We start from the raw sequence: 15,452 nt of genomic DNA, 5'->3' as shown, positions 1-15,452 counted from the left end.
TATCTATCTATCTATCTGTCTCATATCTATCTATCTATCTATCTATCTATCTATCTGTCTCCTATCTATCTATCTATCTATCTATCTCCTATCTATCTAGTCATTTCTATGTTATATTCGTTACAATTCCATTTTCATTCTTTACACTTTTTATTATTGTAGTTACATTGTATCAGTTCCAGAACTATGTAGATGTTTCCAGCGCCAGAAGTTATTTTGTTCCTCTGTTCATGGTTCTATTCTGGGTGTCAGGAATCAGCCCCTAAGACGGAGCAGCGTTTCTGCAGCAGATGTGCATCTTTCTGGTCCTTTCCAGCGGCTGCGGGCACATGTCAGGATCCATTCATCTCTATAGAAGGAAGTGTCACTCTTGACTACAGGTCAGAAATAACAGTTGAAAGCCATCAAAGCTGGTGGTGCTCGGCTCCGTAATCCCAATATGTGGATCATTGGTCATTTGCTGCACATGTCCTCTATCTTAACAACTGAATACACCGAGAAGAAAGCGAAAATCAGAGCAAGTCCTCGGGGTCTCTTTATCAAGACATCCCACTCTCGGCATGAACGCGGCAGTGAACGGAGAAAGAAGCTGGTGCAGATCCAAGGCCTTTATGTCCAAGTCTTTTTTCCTTGGTTAATTATAAATCTGTTTCCGCGTCCAGCTCGACAAGCAGCTGACACATTGTGATAACTCTGCCCCTAGGAGATTCCAAGACATTCATAATCCATAGGAGATAGAAGTCAGTGTCTTAAGCCGTTTCATGTTTGTGACTTGTATGATGTTAGGAACCAGTGTTAGCTGTATCCTTCAAAAGAGTAAAGAGCAAGAAGGTCAATGAAGTGGAGAAGGAGATGAAAGTGCCCAACAGAGACTAAAAAGGGGAGCGCGGCTGTATGTAAATAACTGTAAGGCTGGATATAGATGGCCATATTACATGCTTATTAGCTAGCCTATGTTGTCCTTAAATGGTTTGTGTCACCAGACCCAGCATATCACCCCAGCCCTGCAGATAGATAGGTTACTGTCACCAGAACCAGCATATCACCCCAGTCCTGCAGATAGATAGGTTACTGTCACCAGACCCAGCATATCACCCCAGCCCTGCAGATAGATAGGTTACTGTCACCAGAACCAGCATATCACCCCAGCCCTGCAGATAGATAGGTTACTGTCACCAGAACCAGCATATCACCCCAGCCCTGCAGATAGATAGGTTACTGTCACCAGAACCAGCATATCACCCCAGCCCTGCAGATAGATAGGTTACTGTCACCAGAACCAGCATATCACCCCAGCCCTGCAGATAGATAGGTTACTGTCACCAAAACCAGCATATCACCCCAGTCCTGCAGATAGATAGGTTACTGTCACCAGACCCAGCATATCACCCCAGCCCTGCAGATAGATAGGTTACTGTCACCAGAACCAGCATATCACCCCAGCCCTGAAGATAGATAGATAAATAAAATGTATTATTATTATTATTATTATTATTATTCTTACTGTCACCAGACCCAGTATATCACCCCAGCCCTGCAGATAGATAGGTTACTGTCACCAGAACCAGCATATTACCCCAGCCCTGCAGATAGATAGGTTACTGTCACCAGACCCAGTATATCACCCCAGCCCTGCAGATAGATAGGTTACTGTCACCAGAACCAGCATATTACCCCAGCCCTGCAGATAGATAGGTTACTGTCACCAGAACCAGCATATCACCCCAGTCCTGCAGATAGATAGGTTACTGTCACCAGACCCAGCATATCACCCCAGCCCTGCAGATAGATAGGTTACTGTCACCAGACCCAGCATATCACCCCAGCCCTGCAGATAGATAGACTACAATATCTCAGCAACAGTTGCAGTAATTCAGAAAGGGAAAACCCCATTTGCTTCAGGAGATCTTAACCTATCTAGCTGGGTTGATATGTTGGACTCTGGTGTCAGACTCCCTTTAAGCCAAAAGAGAACCCCAATTTGAGTGTTCAGAAGTTATACCCTACATGTAACTTACATAGATTCCTGTCCTTGCTTCCTCCCAGTTGCCCCACACACCTGCACATGCCCCATTTGCCTCTATGGGATTATGGGAACAGCAGAGGCAGCAATGGGGTCAGGACTTCCCATCTCTGCAGCAGTTTGGCAAGATGGGAATAATCCTTTAACGCTGCGACCATATTGTACCGCCTTACACCTGTCTGTGCCATATTAGAGAAGTATTGCCCCTTCAGGTGGTCCCTCACAGAGATCCCATACAACAGCACATGGGGCGCCTAGGGTTCCATAACCTCTTGCCACACCGTGTACCATCATACACTGCTCATGGCGACAACATTAGACATCTGGAGCTTCCTAAATTATACAATGGACATTCTGGCGACTTTCCATAGATGAAGCTGCACCATAATGCGCCGATATATGAAAAGAAGAGAATCCTTTTCTATAAAACCCAAGACCCCGTGTCAGAGAGATGTGAGAGACGTGGAGACGGAGCTCAGCAAGAAGAATTCCCACAGTGAATTTTTTGAGGATGAGCAGACTTGATGTCCTTTGCTTGAACCGTTGGCTTTTCTGCCGTCTTTCTATTCTTCACGTCGTTTTCTTTTGGCCATTCTGTTATATTTCTGCTATTTTGGGATTCTGATCCCATCCTCAGACGCGGCAGGTGGTCGGCAGCGGCCGCATCAGATATCAAGCACTTTAGGGATCAGTTATGTGGTTTTTGTCTCCTTTTGTAAACTCGTTGCTGAAATTAGAAATGGATCCTGGTAGAAGAAAAAAGAAAAACTTACACTTGGGACAAATACAAGAAGACGCCTTGTGTCCTTATTAGGATGAAGGACTGAGGCGGCTGATGCCTATTTGTCATCATTACAGCAGTCATCATGGCGGGCGATGTGGAAATGTAGCCTTGGACATAAGACGACCGACTTTATCTCCGCTGGGTGCTCAAGGGCCATATACCATGTGATTAGGGGGTCCGTGACCCCTGCAGATCAGCTTATTGAAGCAATAGATTCATGTGATGCCATGTTCATCGACTATATGAATAGTTCACAGCTCAGTCCCATCCAAATGTATGGCTCTGCAAAATCCAATGCATTCTGGGAAGAGGGCGAAATGCTAAGTCTTTTCAAACAGCTGGGACCCGTCAATCTTCAGTTGATGACTTATCCTGATAATAGATCATCAGTAGAGATGGGTGGACGTTGGTAAATACAATTCTTACAGCTTGGGCTGGTTTAGTCCTGGTTTGTTTTCAGTCAAATAAGTTTGGAATTAATTAGCTTAAAACATAATGTATGACACTGTCAGGGCTCCTAGGACTATACATATCTATAATACATAGTGTATGACACTGTCAGGGCTCATAGGACTATATATCTATAATACATAGTGTATGACACTGTCAGGGCTCCTAGGACTATATATATCTATAATACATAGTGTATGACACTGTCAGGGCTCCTAGGACTATATATATATCTATAATACATAGTGTATGACACTGTCAGGGCTCCTAGGACTATACATATCTATAATACATAGTGTATGACACTGTCAGGGCTCCTAGGACTATATATATCTATAATACATAGTGTATGACACTGTCAGGGCTCCTAGGACTATATATATATCTATAATACATAGTGTATGACACTGTCAGGGCTCCTAGGACTATACATATCTATAATACATAGTGTATGACACTGTCAGGGCTCCTAGGACTATACATATCTATAATACATAGTGTATGACACTGTCAGGACTCCTAGGACTATATATATATATATATATATATATATATATATATATATATATAATACATAGTGTATGACACTGTCAGGACTCCTAGGACTATATATATCTATAATACATAGTGTATGACACTGTCAGGGCTCATAGGACTATATATCTATAATACATAGTGTATGACACTGTCAGGGCTCCTAGGACTATATATATCTATAATACATAGTGTATGACACTGTCAGGGCTCCTAGGACTATATATATATATATATATAATACATAGTGTATGACACTGTCAGGACTCCTAGGACTATATATATATCTATAATACATAGTGTATGACACTGTCAGGGCTCCTAGGACTATATATCTATAATACATAGTGTATGACACTGTTAGGCCTCCTAGGACTATATATATCTATAATACATAGTGTATGACACTGTCAGGACTCCTAGGACTATATATATCTATAATACATAGTGTATGACACTGTCAGGGCTCCTAGGACTATATATATCAATAATACATAGTGTATGACACTGTCAGGACTCCTAGGACTATATATATCTATAATACATAGTGTATGACACTGTCAGGGCTCCTAGGACTATATATATCAATAATACATAGTGTATGACACTGTCAGGGCTCCTAGGACTATATATATCAATAATACATAGTGTATGACACTGTCAGGGCTCCTAGGACTATATATATCTATAATACATAGTGTATGACACTGTCAGGGCTCCTAGGACTATATATCTATCTATAATACATAGTGTATGACACTGTCAGGGCTCCTAGGACTATATATATCTATAATACATAGTGTATGACACTGTCAGGGCTCCTAGGACTATATATATCAATAATACATAGTGTATGACACTGTCAGGGCTCCTAGGACTATATATATCTGTTGCCAGGATGTTGCTCGCTCGTCTCTTCTGTATTTTCACTGCACAATTTATGTCACAGCAGCCATTTTAGTTCATTGTAGACAAATTGTAATATATTTGGTTTTTTGAAAAACATAACAATTTGGAATATTTGGACTAAATTTGGCTCATCATGAATTAGCTCACCCATCTCTAGTAATCCATTAATAAGCCCCTTTATGGGGTAGATATTGTTTTCCGGGTACTTTGGTTTCCTCCCATACCGAATTTAGATTGTGAGTCCCAATGGGGACAGGGAACAATGTGAGTGATGGCGATCTATATACCGCACTGTCATATGGTAATGAATACATATGCTATAGCCAATGTAACAAGGTCTTATTATTATGATGGCTGTAGCATATTGGTGTGGATTGGGTTAATATAATAATATACTGTGAATGCCGAATATAATAAAACCGTAAATGGTGGTAAATGCAATACTTGTATACAACGGAGGAGAACAGGGGTCTGCCAGTCAATGTTTGTTAATGGAAGTCATTGAACTGCGTTCCCCCATATTAGTGTTTGAGAAGTGCATTAAGCGGGATGTGAACGCTTCTCCTATGTTATTTTCTGAAATATTGTCTGAATGTTTTTTTTTCTTCTCATTTTAGAGGTCAACAATTCTGTGAAATTCTAATTCTCATTAAATGCAAAACCATTCATGTTCCAGGCTGGGTTACATGGCTTTTTATAATTGGAATAGGTTTCAGCGACCCATATTGCATGCTGGGAATTATGATTGTGCAAAGCTCAAAAGAAACCGAGGAAAAGAAAGAAAGAAAATTTAGCTTCAGAAAGAAGAAAGACAAAATGGAGAAACGCTCAAGTATAAGGGAAGTTCTGCCGGCAAAGTATATCCAGGTCACCGAGGTCAAGAATAATACCTTGAATCCAATTTGGAATGAAAACTTCCTTTTGTAAGTGGCTCCGAGCGCCCGACGTAGCGGCAACGTCTTGTTACCGTACATAGACCAGACTCCAAGCCTAAAATAAGTTCTAGTGAGCAGGAGCCTTGCCAATGTTTGTGCAATATTTTGGGCCATATGTGAAATGTTCTAGATATTGACAAGGCTCCGCAAAACAGGGAATAAGCCAAATGTATATACTGCGTGCCAAATATATAGACATATGTGATACAGAATGACAGATGAGAACTAGATGAGATTGATACATAGATGAAACATAGTATAGACTGAAATAGATGACTCCTATAAGATAGATAGATAGATAGATAGATAGATAGATAGATAGATAGATAGATGGATGGATGATAGGAGATAGATAGGTAGATAGATAGATAGATAGATAGATAGATAGATAGATAGATAGATGGATGGATGATAGGAGATAGATAGATAGATAGATAGATAGATAGATAGATAGATAGATAGATAGATAGGAGATAGATAGATTGGATATAGATAGATAGATTGGATATAGTTAGATAGGTAGGTAGATAGATAGATAGATAGATAGATAGATAGATAGATAGATAGGAGATAGATAGATAGATAGATAGATAGATAGATAGATAGGAGATAGGTAGGTAGATAGGAGATAGGTAGGTAGATAGATAGATAGATAGGAGATAGATAGATAGATAGATAGATAGGAGATAGGTAGATAGATAGATAGATAGATAGATAGATAGATAGATAGATAGATAGATAGATAGATAGATAGGAGATAGATAGATAGGAGATAGATAGATAGATAGATAGATAGATAGATAGGAGATAGATAGATAGATAGATAGATAGATAGATAGATGATAGGAGATAGGTAGATAGATAGATAGATAGATAGATAGATAAATAGATAGATAGATAGGAGATAGGTAGGTAGATAGATAGGTAGGTAGATAGATAGATAGATAGAGGATAGATAGGTAGATAGATAGATAGATAGATAGATAGGAGATAGATAGATAGATAGATAGATAGATAGATAGATAGATAGATAGATAGGAGATAGATAGATAGATAGATAGGAGATAGATAGATTGGATATAGTTAGATAGATAGATAGATAGATAGATAGATAGATAGATAGATAGGAGATAGGTAGGTAGGTAGGTAGATAGATAGGAGATAGATAGATAGATAGATAGATAGATAGATAGATAGATAGATAGATAGGAGATAGATAGATGATAGGAGATAGATAGATAGATAGATAGATAGATAGATAGATAGATAGATAGATAGATAGGAGATAGATGATAGATAGATAGATTGGATATAGTTGGATAGATAGATAGATAGATAGATAGATAGATAGGAGATAGGTAGGTAGGTAGATAGATAGGGGATAGATAGATAGGTAGATAGATAGGGGATAGATAGGTAGATAGATAGATAGATAGATAGATAGATAGGAGATAGATAGATAGGAGATAGATAGGTAGATAGATAGATAGATAGATAGATAGATAGATAGATTGGATATAGTTAGATAGGTAGATAGATAGATAGATTGGATATAGTTAGATAGATAGATAGATAGATAGATAGATAGATAGATAAATAGATAGGAGATAGATAGATAGATAGATAGATAGATAGATAGATAGATATGTAATAGACAGTAATATTCATCACATACTTGTCTGACCTAGGAGAATACTTTTGCTATTCTGACATCTTTATTCCTTTCCATGATGACTTCTCTGTTTTTCCGTCTCTTCGCAGTGAGATTGATGATATTTTCAGTGATCTGCTGCACCTGGATATTTGGTAGGCATACGGAGGATAAGAGAACCCTCAGATTATATTTCTCTCTCCTTTAGGTCTCAATAGATTTTCCGTGTGATGTAAAATGTTCTATGTTATTCCAGGGATCACGATGACGACGTGTCTGTAGCAGAGGCTTGTAAAAAGCTGAATGAAGTCAGTGGATTTAAAGGGATGGGCAGGTCAGTGGTCACAGAATGACAGATATTCTCTTTGTATTTCATAGAGATACTTGATGACAATTCACATGAATAGGGAAAGTTCTAAGATAATGTGTCCGAGTAACTTGTAGACAGCAATAGACTGGAGTCCAATTATTGAGGATTAGGAGAGATTTACTAGACCTGTCCAATACAGGGAGTGGGAGGAAATAAACTGTGACATCATCGATTATCCGTAATGATGTAGTACGAGGTGTGATGTCATCTATAGAGCTATTATCTTCTTATAATCTATATGTATTGTCTGTGATGTAAATGAGGTGACTACTGCTAAGAAATCTCCTACAGAGTTAGCAATGGTCAGTCTAATATTAGGCTTAGTAGCCAGGATGAAAGCTGTAGAATAAAGATAACGGCACCACTCCTACTCCTCTTATTACTACTACTATCCCTAATACTACTCCTATCCCTACTCCTTCTATTACTACTGCTATCCCTACTATTACTACTAGCCCTAATACTACTACTATCCCTAGTAATACACCTATCCCTACTCTTCCTATTACTACTGCTATCCCTACTACCCAAAGTACTACTACTCCTATCCCTACTCCTCCTATTACTACTACTATCCCTAACCTTCTATTACTACTAGCCCTAATACTACTGTCCCTAGTAATACTCATATCCCTACTCCTCCTATTACTATCGCTATCCCTACTACCCCAAGTACTACTACTACTATCCCTTCTCCTCCTATTAATACTACTACCCCTAGTACTACTACTGCCCCTAGTACTACTCCTACTACTCTTATCCCTACTCCTCTTAATACTACTACTATCCCTACTACTCCTACCCCTAGTACCACCACTACTACTACCCCTAGTACCACTACTACTACTACCCCTAGTACCACTACTACTACTACTACCCCTAGTACCACTACTACTACTACCCCTAGTACCACTACTACTACTACTACCCCTAGTACCACTACTACTACTACCCCTAGTACCACTACTACTACTACCCCTAGTACCACTACTACTACTACCCCTAGTACCACTACTACTACCCCTAGTACCACTACTACTACCCCTAGTACCACTACTACTACTACCCCTAGTACCACTACTACTACTACTACTACCCCTAGTACCACTACTACTACTACTACCCCTAGTACCACTACTACTACCCCTAGTACCACTACTACTACCCCTAGTACCACTACTACTACTACCCCTAGTACCACTACTACTACTCCTATCCCTACTCCTCCTAGTACTACCGCTATTCCTACCATTACTACCCATAGTACCACTACTACTATGCCTAGTACTACCACTACTATCCCAATTACTACTCCTATCCCTATTCCTACTACTATCCCTACTACTACTACTACTCCTATCCCTACTCCTCCTAATACTACTACTACCCTTAGTACTACTCCTACTCCTCCTATCCCTACTCCTCCTAATACTACTCCTACCCCTAGTACCACTACTTCTAGGCCTAGTACTACTACTCTTACTCTATTAATCCTCTCTGGGACTTTCCAGGGATAGCCGAGTACAATCCCAGTCCCATAGAAATCAATGGAGCATTCCCGACAAATGATCCGCCATCTTATCTCAGCTTCTCGTGTCTGACATGACAATATCTGTGTCTGGTTATTTCTACACCTCCTTTAGTAATGTCTTATTCCCCCGCCATGTACTCAGCCCTGACACCGTAGGCTTTAACACCGGACGGATATCTAAGGGTAGACCTGAGTATGGGAGCGACTATTCGCAGTGAATCCGACTTCTCATCGTCCTCCGTTACCAGTGATAGGGCAATAAGAATAATAACCCTGTAATAAAGTGTCTCGGATTTGGTGTATTTGGGTCTCGTTCCTGGCACGGGTTCGCGGCCGCCGCGATATCTGACATATTTGTACACATAAACCTAGTCCGTATCCAATTAGCAGACACATAAAATTCTGCCTTGTAATAAATGTCCCCACAGTCTTTTTATGTTGGAGATTTCACAGAATATGTCAGCAGGATGTTCAGCCGAGATTCGGCAATTAGTGGGAAAAAGCAATTAAAGGAAATATTACCGTCTAGTCGTAACCTCGCCATTTCTCAGCCTGTTCCATTTCAGACCCGCGCGTGATTTGCCATTTCACATTCTGCAGGTCGAGACTAAAAAAAATATATATATATTGCTGCAGAAAAATATCTAAAATTATGGGCAAGGAAGTGTATAAAGGACCAATAAACCTACAATGAGGTTTTATGTAAATGAAAGAGATTCTCAGTCCGGGTACACAATCCGTCACGGCGAGGAGTCGTGGGCAGACGTAAGGAGCGGCTCGTAGACTGGGCCATTTGGAAGAATGAGATAACTAACAACTAATGTCTTTGTTACCACCAGGAGGCGCTCACTGCAAACTGGTTTACTATTGAGTGCAATGTTCTCTCTATTCAGCCGTAGACAATGAGAGCACCCTCTAGTGGTGGCCGGAGGCAGAATCTATTTTTTTTTTTTTGTAGATTGTGAGCCCCACATAGAGCTCACAATGTACATTTTTCCCTATCAGTATGTCTTTTTTTGGAATATGGGATGGAAATCCATGCAAACATGGGGAGAACATACAAACTCCTTGCAGATGGTTTTTTGCCCTTGGCGGGATTTGAACACCAGGACTCCAACGCTGCGAGGCTGCAGTGCTAACCACTGAGCCACCGTGTGGCCCCACGGCAGAATCTATTTTGTCATTTAGACTCTTATTAGAATTCGTTTTCTATATTGTAAAAAATAATAGATGTAATTAGCTTTGTTGTACTGCAATTTTTCTCGATTGCAGTTTTTTGTCATAGATGGGACAATACATTCCCTCCCACTATGTATATGAGGGAGAGGGGACATTCAGGACCCCCATTTATAAACCAGAGTAGAAGCAGCTGCAAAGAGCTTCTCTGCATTTTCAATGTAATGCTGCATTTACCCCAGAGCCAATGTCAGCACCCAACAAACCCAGGCCGGGGGCCCCGAGCACCTTGGGGGGCCACTTACCATAAGTACTGCAGAGGCTTTTAGAGGAAATCTCTTCTGCTGCATGAGTTATAGATTATAGATACCCCGGATAGACATCTGCCATACTTGGTAAACCTAGGATTGCCAATCACAGGGCATATTGACCTCATAGAGGGGCAGCCCCCAATTCTGAACTGCAACATAGAAGGGGTTCCTGGCGGACCACACTCACCTATGTATGACAAGGTCTGCAGATTCCCATGAAGCTCCTTCATAAAGGAATTGGTCTGGGTCCTGTCGTCTCTCTTGTATTTTATGACGCGATTAATTTTCGTATATTTCTGATACAATGTGTCACCCCCGGGGCCACGTCATTGTCTCGGACCAGATAACAGCCCAGCACTTGCATATTTGCCTCTTACGTTACTTTCACTCTGTCGTATTATAAGATGTAAATTACATTAGAAGATCTTGGTTTGCCGGCGGTGAAGAGCCGAGCGTCTCTGGGACCCGGGGACAAATAGAAACCTAATCTAGCAAACAGTCTGCACAGCGTCAAAGCCGAGGCTCTTGTCACCAGCGACACATGACGGTCACAGCGGAGACGGAGAACACACGTCTTAAGATTTAGGAAGATTTCAGGTGTCAGAAAGCAAGACTCTGTTGCTGTGTTGTTCCCTTATCAGTCCATAGGATGTTCTCCCCCAAAACACCGACCAGCTGGGCTTTGTTTTATCTTCCATAATTGGGACAATGGTCCTTAAGGGAACCCAATAGACTAAAGATGGCGTCTGACTGTGAGCAGCTTGTTATAGACCTGGAGGAGATCGGTGCCAGGTTTACACTTATGTCACTTCTCTGTTGTTTGGGTCCAAATATTGGAGAGGCGAACCACTAAAACAGCGGTGACGTACGGTGCCGGCGGGCCACTGACTGTAATGGGGTCTATGGGGAAACCAGTGGAAGAGAAAGTTCTCTCTGCAGGATTTTTTCCTCGGATGGTTTTCAGTGGCAAAGATAGAGACTCCGGCATAGATTGTTTTGTTCCAATCTGTCTGTCTCTTCATGTCGTCCCAGACAGACTGGATGATGGTGTGACCTTTGCCCTTTGCCTTCTTCTCGGCACTTGCAGACAGTTTTTGGCAGATCTAGGCAGGGAGGTTGTTCCTGCCGCCATCTTGGAGAACTAAGCCCAGATCTTCTGTGGATGTTTCTTGCTCTAATCCATCTGTCTCTTCATGTCATCCCAGACAGACTGGATGATGGTGAGATCAGGGCTCTGCAGGGGCCGGATCATTGCTTCCAGGACTCCGCCTCCAAAGAGCAAAGGTCACACCAAATATTGATGGGATTTATTTCTCTTTTCTTCATTCACATCATGACAAATGTAAACAGTTAACCCTTCTATTACTGTAAAAATCTTACAATGTAGCATTATCCCCCCCGCCTAAAACTTTTACACAGCATTGTCCCCTCCAGACAACAATATAAATCTGAATAGTTAGTAAGATTCTCGTATCCTCGGTAAATGTATAAATAAGGTAGAGTAAATGAATCCACAGATCATCCTCATCATCATCCTCATCCTCATCATCATCATCATCATCCTCATCCTCCTCATCATCCTCATCATCATCGTCATCCTCATCATCATCCTCATCCTCCTCATCATCCTCATCATCATCGTCATCCTCATCATCTAGTAATTCTTCTGATTATTAGAAAGGAAATTGCATAGACAGAGCTGCGTATTATTGTCGTCTGTGCGCGGTAATAAAGTGATTAGTGGATCAGCTCATCCTGTTGAGGTCTCTTCGCAGGTACTTCAAGCAGATTGTGAAATCGGCGAGAGCGAACGGAACCACCGGCTCGGCCGAGGACAATGCAGATGACTTCTTAGGATGCCTGAACATCTCCATCAATGTAAGGAAATAGGAAAGGATTCATTACTGAACGCGAGCCGGACTCAGCCGTCATATCACAGACTAATGGGGACTTGGATGATGGCAGATGGTCCTCAGCGTGTAAATGTAATGACTCTCATCGTTGTATCCACATCAGCGCTGAGATGTTACTAGAATAGACTTATTAGATTATTATTAGACCTATTACATATTAGTATCAGTCTCTATTAGAGTCTAATAAGTCTAAGAGAGTTGAGTCTACTATGGAGTCCAATGGGTGAGGTCTAAGACGTCTAATAGAGGATACAGTATCTATCTACCTATTAGACTCTATTAGCCATTATCCGCCCATCAGTCTCTGTCACATTTTAGTCTCTGCCTTTGTTTCTTAACCAGTCACCAGCTCTGTAAAGCCCAATGACCTGCAACATCTGATCGGCGCAGTCACCCAAAGTATTTCCAAAGACATAAACCCTCTTAGTGTTGCTACAAATGACTATCGAGTAGCCAAGTGGGTGGTAACACTGTAGCTTCTCTAGGGGGCAGGATCTCTGTGTGCTGTATGTATTGTCATGTTTCCGCCCACTTGACTAGTATGTCTTAATGTACATCAATACTAAAAGGGCTTTTAACTGAGGAATAGCTGAACGGACTTGGATAAACAAAGCAAAAACGCTGAGGGTGACCGCGCCGATCAGATGATGGATGTCATATATCCCCACATGGATTGGAAGGCAGAGATGTTGGTTAGAAACGTGTTCAGCTCACGCCTATCCGAAGTGCAAGTATCAGAGAGAGGTGGACGGGACATACCAAAGGCAATCAGCTTCTTAACTCAGCAGCGGAATAATCTTCTGTCTTTTTTATGTTTTTTGTTTTTTTTTTTACGTGCAGGAGATCCCTGTTGGAGGAGTCGATAAGTGGTTTAAGCTGGAACCAAGAACAAGTTCTTCAAAGGTCCAAGGAGACTGTCACCTTATAATAAAACTTATTACAAACCAGGTAAATATGGTGGCAGAGGATAAAGGATAATACTAAGGGAGCCTATAAAGGATTTAATTTTGTCTCTGCCTACCAATCACAGAGCTTACAAATCTCATCCAAAAAGGAATCCAGGTGGATTATGTCAATGGAAAAATGGGATGGCAGTAACCTATCTATCTGCAGGGCTGGGGTGATATGCTGGGTCTGGTGACAGTAACCTATCTACCTGCAGGGCTGGGGTGATATGCTGGGTCTGGTGACAGTAACCTATCTATCTGCAGGGCTGGGGTGATATGCTGGTTCTGGTGACAGTAACCTATCTATCTGCAGGGCTGGGGTGATATGCTGGTTCTGGTGACAGTAACCTATCTATCTGCAGGGCTGGGGTGATATGCTGGTTCTGGTGACAGTAACCTATCTATCTGCAGGGCTGGGGTGATATGCTGGTTCTGGTGACAGTAACCTATCTATCTGCAGGGCTGGTGTAATATGCTGGTTCTGGTGACAGTAACCTATCTATCTGCAGGGCTGGGGTGATATGCTGGTTCTGGTGACAGTAACCTATCTATCTGCAGGGCTGGGGTGATATGCTGGGTCTGGTGACAGTAACCTATCTATCTGCAGGGCTGGGGTGATATGCTGGTTCTGGTGACAGTAACCTATCTATCTGCAGGGCTGGGGTGATATGCTGGTTCTGGTGACAGTAACCTATCTATCTGCAGGACTGGGGTGATATGCTGGATCTGGTGACAGTAACCTATCTATCTGCAGGGCTGGGGTGATATGCTGGTTCTGGTGACAGTAACCTATCTATCTGCAGGGCTGGGGTGATATGCTGGGTCTGGTGACAGTAACCTATCTATGTGCAGTACTGGGGTGATATACTGGGTCTGGTGACAGTAACCTATCTATCTGCAGGGCTGGGGTGATATGCTGGGTCTGGTGACAGTAACCTATCTATCTGCAGGGCTGGGGTAATATGCTGGGTCTGGTGACAGTAACCTATCTATCTGCAGGACTGGGGTGATATGCTGGGTCTGGTGACAGTAACCTATCTATCTGCAGGACTGGGGTGATATGCTGGGTCTGGTGACAGTAATCTATCTATCTGCAGGGCTGGGGTGATATGCTGGGTCTGGTGACAGTAACCTATCTATGTGCAGTACTGGGGTGATATGCTGGTTCTGGTGACAGTAACCTATCTATCTGCAGGGCTGGGGTGATATGCTGGTTCTGGTGACAGTAACCTATCTATCTGCAGGGCTGGGGTGATATGCTGGGGTTTGGCACCACACTCCCTTTAAGCTAATGGTGTCCTATTGTCAGTGGTGGTATTCTGTGTTGAATGAATATGTCCATAGAGGATAAGTGTCCCAATGCTCGGAGTCACCAGGTCCCCCGCAGATAAGGAGTGCGCCCCCGTGTGTGCCCATTGCTCCATTCACTTGTAAATGTCTTTAATGGGACACCCCCTTAAGCATGTTGCGTTGCCCCTTCTGTAAGGCTCCTACATTTCGCATTAGAGCGGTTTGTTACCATTGTATTAGAAGTGAGACTATTCCCAGTCTAGACGTTGCGGGATCTCGAGTCTCCGCACATTTTGTTTGCTCGGCACGTAGAAAGATTTTCAGGAAATCATTTAAGTGGAAATGTGAATAACAAATGTTAATCATCGGCGCGGTAACCGGGCGCATCATGGAAGATCTGTCGTCCCCGTGCCGCTATTTCCACAAGGATTGACAAGAAAATGGGCTCATTGTAAACATCAGCTCCTTGTGTTCGTCTCAGGGGGTTACAAGATTGTTTAATTAAACCTCCAAAGCTCGTAGAATAGAGATGTTGGTGCGGCCGCCATCTTTGTGAGCAGCTGAAATAAAAGATCAGATCTTGTCCTACAACAATGTTTGTCACAACATCTGCGCACGAAACGTCTGC

The 15,452-nt window shown here is 42.0% G+C and overlaps 1 protein-coding gene across 1 annotated transcript in view; it reads left to right on the top strand.

The window, feature by feature from the left end:
* Nucleotides 1-15,452, top strand: part of BAIAP3 (BAI1 associated protein 3) — a 109,167-nt gene that overhangs the window by 59,137 nt on the left and 34,578 nt on the right. The window contains exons 8-12 of the mRNA XM_075285066.1: nucleotides 5,410-5,623; nucleotides 7,397-7,441; nucleotides 7,543-7,620; nucleotides 12,450-12,552; nucleotides 13,428-13,535. Of these exons, the coding sequence (XP_075141167.1) occupies nucleotides 5,410-5,623; nucleotides 7,397-7,441; nucleotides 7,543-7,620; nucleotides 12,450-12,552; nucleotides 13,428-13,535 (548 nt within the window). The remainder of the gene's footprint in view (nucleotides 1-5,409; nucleotides 5,624-7,396; nucleotides 7,442-7,542; nucleotides 7,621-12,449; nucleotides 12,553-13,427; nucleotides 13,536-15,452) is intronic.

This window comes from Leptodactylus fuscus, chromosome 8 (genome assembly GCF_031893055.1).
Source record: "Leptodactylus fuscus isolate aLepFus1 chromosome 8, aLepFus1.hap2, whole genome shotgun sequence".
Lineage (NCBI taxonomy): Eukaryota > Metazoa > Chordata > Amphibia > Anura > Leptodactylidae > Leptodactylus > Leptodactylus fuscus.
The sequence above is the reverse complement of the archived record's forward strand: the minus strand, read 5'-3'. Positions and strand labels throughout refer to the sequence as shown.